Source organism: Nicotiana tabacum, chromosome 1 (genome assembly GCF_000715075.1).
Source record: "Nicotiana tabacum cultivar K326 chromosome 1, ASM71507v2, whole genome shotgun sequence".
NCBI classification, from domain to species: domain Eukaryota; kingdom Viridiplantae; phylum Streptophyta; class Magnoliopsida; order Solanales; family Solanaceae; genus Nicotiana; species Nicotiana tabacum.
This window is the reverse complement of record NC_134080.1, coordinates 72,287,958-72,290,689: the sequence shown is the minus strand read 5'-3', so window position 1 is coordinate 72,290,689 and position 2,732 is coordinate 72,287,958. Positions and strand designations below refer to the sequence as shown.

The 2,732-nt window shown below is 40.9% G+C and overlaps 1 protein-coding gene across 1 annotated transcript; it reads right to left on the bottom strand.

Annotated features, from left to right (window-relative positions):
- Positions 1–1,839: 1,839 nt before the first annotated feature.
- On the bottom strand, positions 1,840–2,235 carry LOC107786136 (uncharacterized). The gene has a single exon (XM_016607574.2). The coding sequence runs from the start codon at positions 2,233–2,235 to the stop codon at positions 1,840–1,842; it is 396 nt and encodes a 131-aa protein (XP_016463060.2).
- Positions 2,236–2,732: the final 497 nt, after the last annotated feature.

Below are 2,732 nucleotides of genomic sequence, written 5' to 3'. Positions count from 1 at the left end.
GAACAAACACCAATTTGTGGAAGTGTAAATTGAGATAGTTCATACTCATACACTGCATTCTATACTCCTAAATCCCACGTATAACTCATTGTGGAATTCGACCCTGTCTCCTTGTTGGGTATTACCATTGCAATCGACCATTTCATTACCTTAAATTAAGGTGTGAACTTGGACGAGATCAGGCTCTAAAGGCTGACTATCACCTTCCGAACCCTCGGAAGTGCTCTTAGAGGTGCAAGGCTCATCTCGAAGTTGATATATTCCCTGAAGCTGCTATGGCTGTGATTGAATAGCAGACTGCTCTTGCACTGAGTCACCCTCTGATGCTTCCCTAGACGAGATATAAGCGCTTGATTCAGTGGACTTTGCAGCTCTACCTTGGACGGTTGTTGCCCTTTTGGGTATAACGCTTTGAAGGGTGAGGGGTCAAGCACTCTTGCCTCGGCCTCTGGAAGGTTCCCCCTCCCTTTTGATGTATCACCACGACCTCGTGATCAAACCTTTTCTATAACAAACAACAACAAGAGTCAGTTCTAGTTCAACTGCAGATAAACAGACATTCACATAACAAAACATGTTTGCAGGATGGGGAAGTGCGATCCGCACAATTGCAAGTGCATCCACATCCTCGGTTGTGCAGACTGCACCATTTGAACTTGCATCTGCAGAGATGAAACTACGGTCCACACAATTTTGAGTATGACCGTACATCTAAAGTGTGGTCCGCACAATTGTCATTGCGGCTGCACTATAGGTACCTCAAAATAGCAACTCTCTGAAGATAGAGATTGGCCTGATCTGCGGCAGCACACACTTTTCTGCTGCCATGATGGCATTTCTGCGGTCCACACAATTTTAAGTGCGATCCGCACAATTTTGCCTCACCAACTGCCCTAATCTACAAATCTGCGGACTGCATAATTTTTTGTGCGGCTGCAGATTTCAAAATTAAATCGGGCATATTCCTTAAGGGTTTTTATTTATGCAAAAATTAGACATGGTAATAGTAATTATACATGATAATCAAGATAACAATTCCCAAAATAGCAATTAGGAGTTGACCCAAAACAATTTAAACCCTACATGGATATAAAATTTACTTCTAGTGACAAATGGTCTAAAATAACTAACAAATTGTAAATTAACTAAGAAAATCGAAGAATCTTAGAAGTGATTTGAACATACCAGTGATGAAAAAGTGCTAAGGAATGATCACATATGCATATTTAGGTGGTAGATGATTGAACAGATGCGCGCAAAGTTTTAACCTTTTTTGAGTGCTCAGTTAATGAAAAATTTGTACAGTAGCCGTAGCATTACTATTTATACACAATGGATCTAGGTAAGGAACAACGAGAAGAGTGCGGCCGCAGAATTCCTTCTGCGGTCTACACTCTGTTACCTGGAGGTTCAATTTCCTTTGATGATCTATGATCCACAGATTTAGTTGTGCGGCCGCAGACTTTGGTGCGGATCACAGAATTCATTGTGTGGCCGCACTTTGCTATTTTTCTAACAAACAAACTTCAGAGAGTTTGCATTTTTCCATCTCAATTTGTGCGGTCCGCACAAGAATTATCCGGCCGCAATTTCCATCAACTGTTGCATTCAAAATTATGCAGTTCGCACAATACATGTGTCGTCCGCACTTTTTCCATACTTAGCCAATTTTTTCTGAGCACAGTTCCTGTAAAGCACACTCATTGTCGCAATACACTTCAAATCCAGTTAGCACAAAATAAGACCTATCTAAAGAAGAAGAAAAGAAAGAGAAAAAGAAACATGGGTTGTCTCCCAAGAAGTGCTTGATTTAACGTCGCGGTATGACACACATTACCATCATGTCAAATGAATTACCGCCACGACGTAGCTGTCACCAAATTTTCCTAGATAATTCTTTACCCGATGACCATTGACTCTAAACACCTTATCATTATTATTCTTCAAGTCCAATGCACCAAAGGGTGTCACACTCACAACCTCAAATGGGCAGAACCATTTAGACTTTAACTTTTTGGGAAACATCTGTAACCGTAAATTGAACAACAACACAAGATCACCCTCTTTACACTCTTTGTTCCCAATGTACTTGTCATGAAGATATTTCATCTTCTCTTTGTATAAGGGAGAACTTGTGTATGCATGGTACCGAAACTCATCCAACTCATTCAAATGTGACACCCTTAAGCTGGTGGCGACATCCCACTCAAGATTCAACTTCTTTAAAGCCCACATGACTTTGTGCTCAAGTTACACCGGAAGATGACGAGCTTTTCTGAATACAAACCGATATGGAGACATTCCGATAGGTATTTTTTAAGCCGTTATATAAGCCCATAAAGCATTATCAAGTTTCTTGGACCAATCCGTCCGATTAACATTCACTGTTTTGGACAAAATACTCTTTATCTCCCGGTTGGAGACTTCCACTTGACCGCTTGCTTGTGGATGATAGGGAGTCGTGACTTTATGAGTGACACCATACTTGGTGAGTAAGGTGTCGAAAGCTTTGTTGCAAAAATGCGATCCCCCGTCATTTATGATAGCCTTTGGAGTACCAAATCTTGTAAAAATGTTCTTCTTCAAAAATGACACCACACTTCTCGCTTCATTGTTGGGTAAAGCAGCAGCCTCAACCCATTTGGACACATAATCAACTGCGACGAAGATATAGGTGTTTCCATAAGAACTCACAAAATGACCCATGAAGTCAATACCCCACACATCAAAAA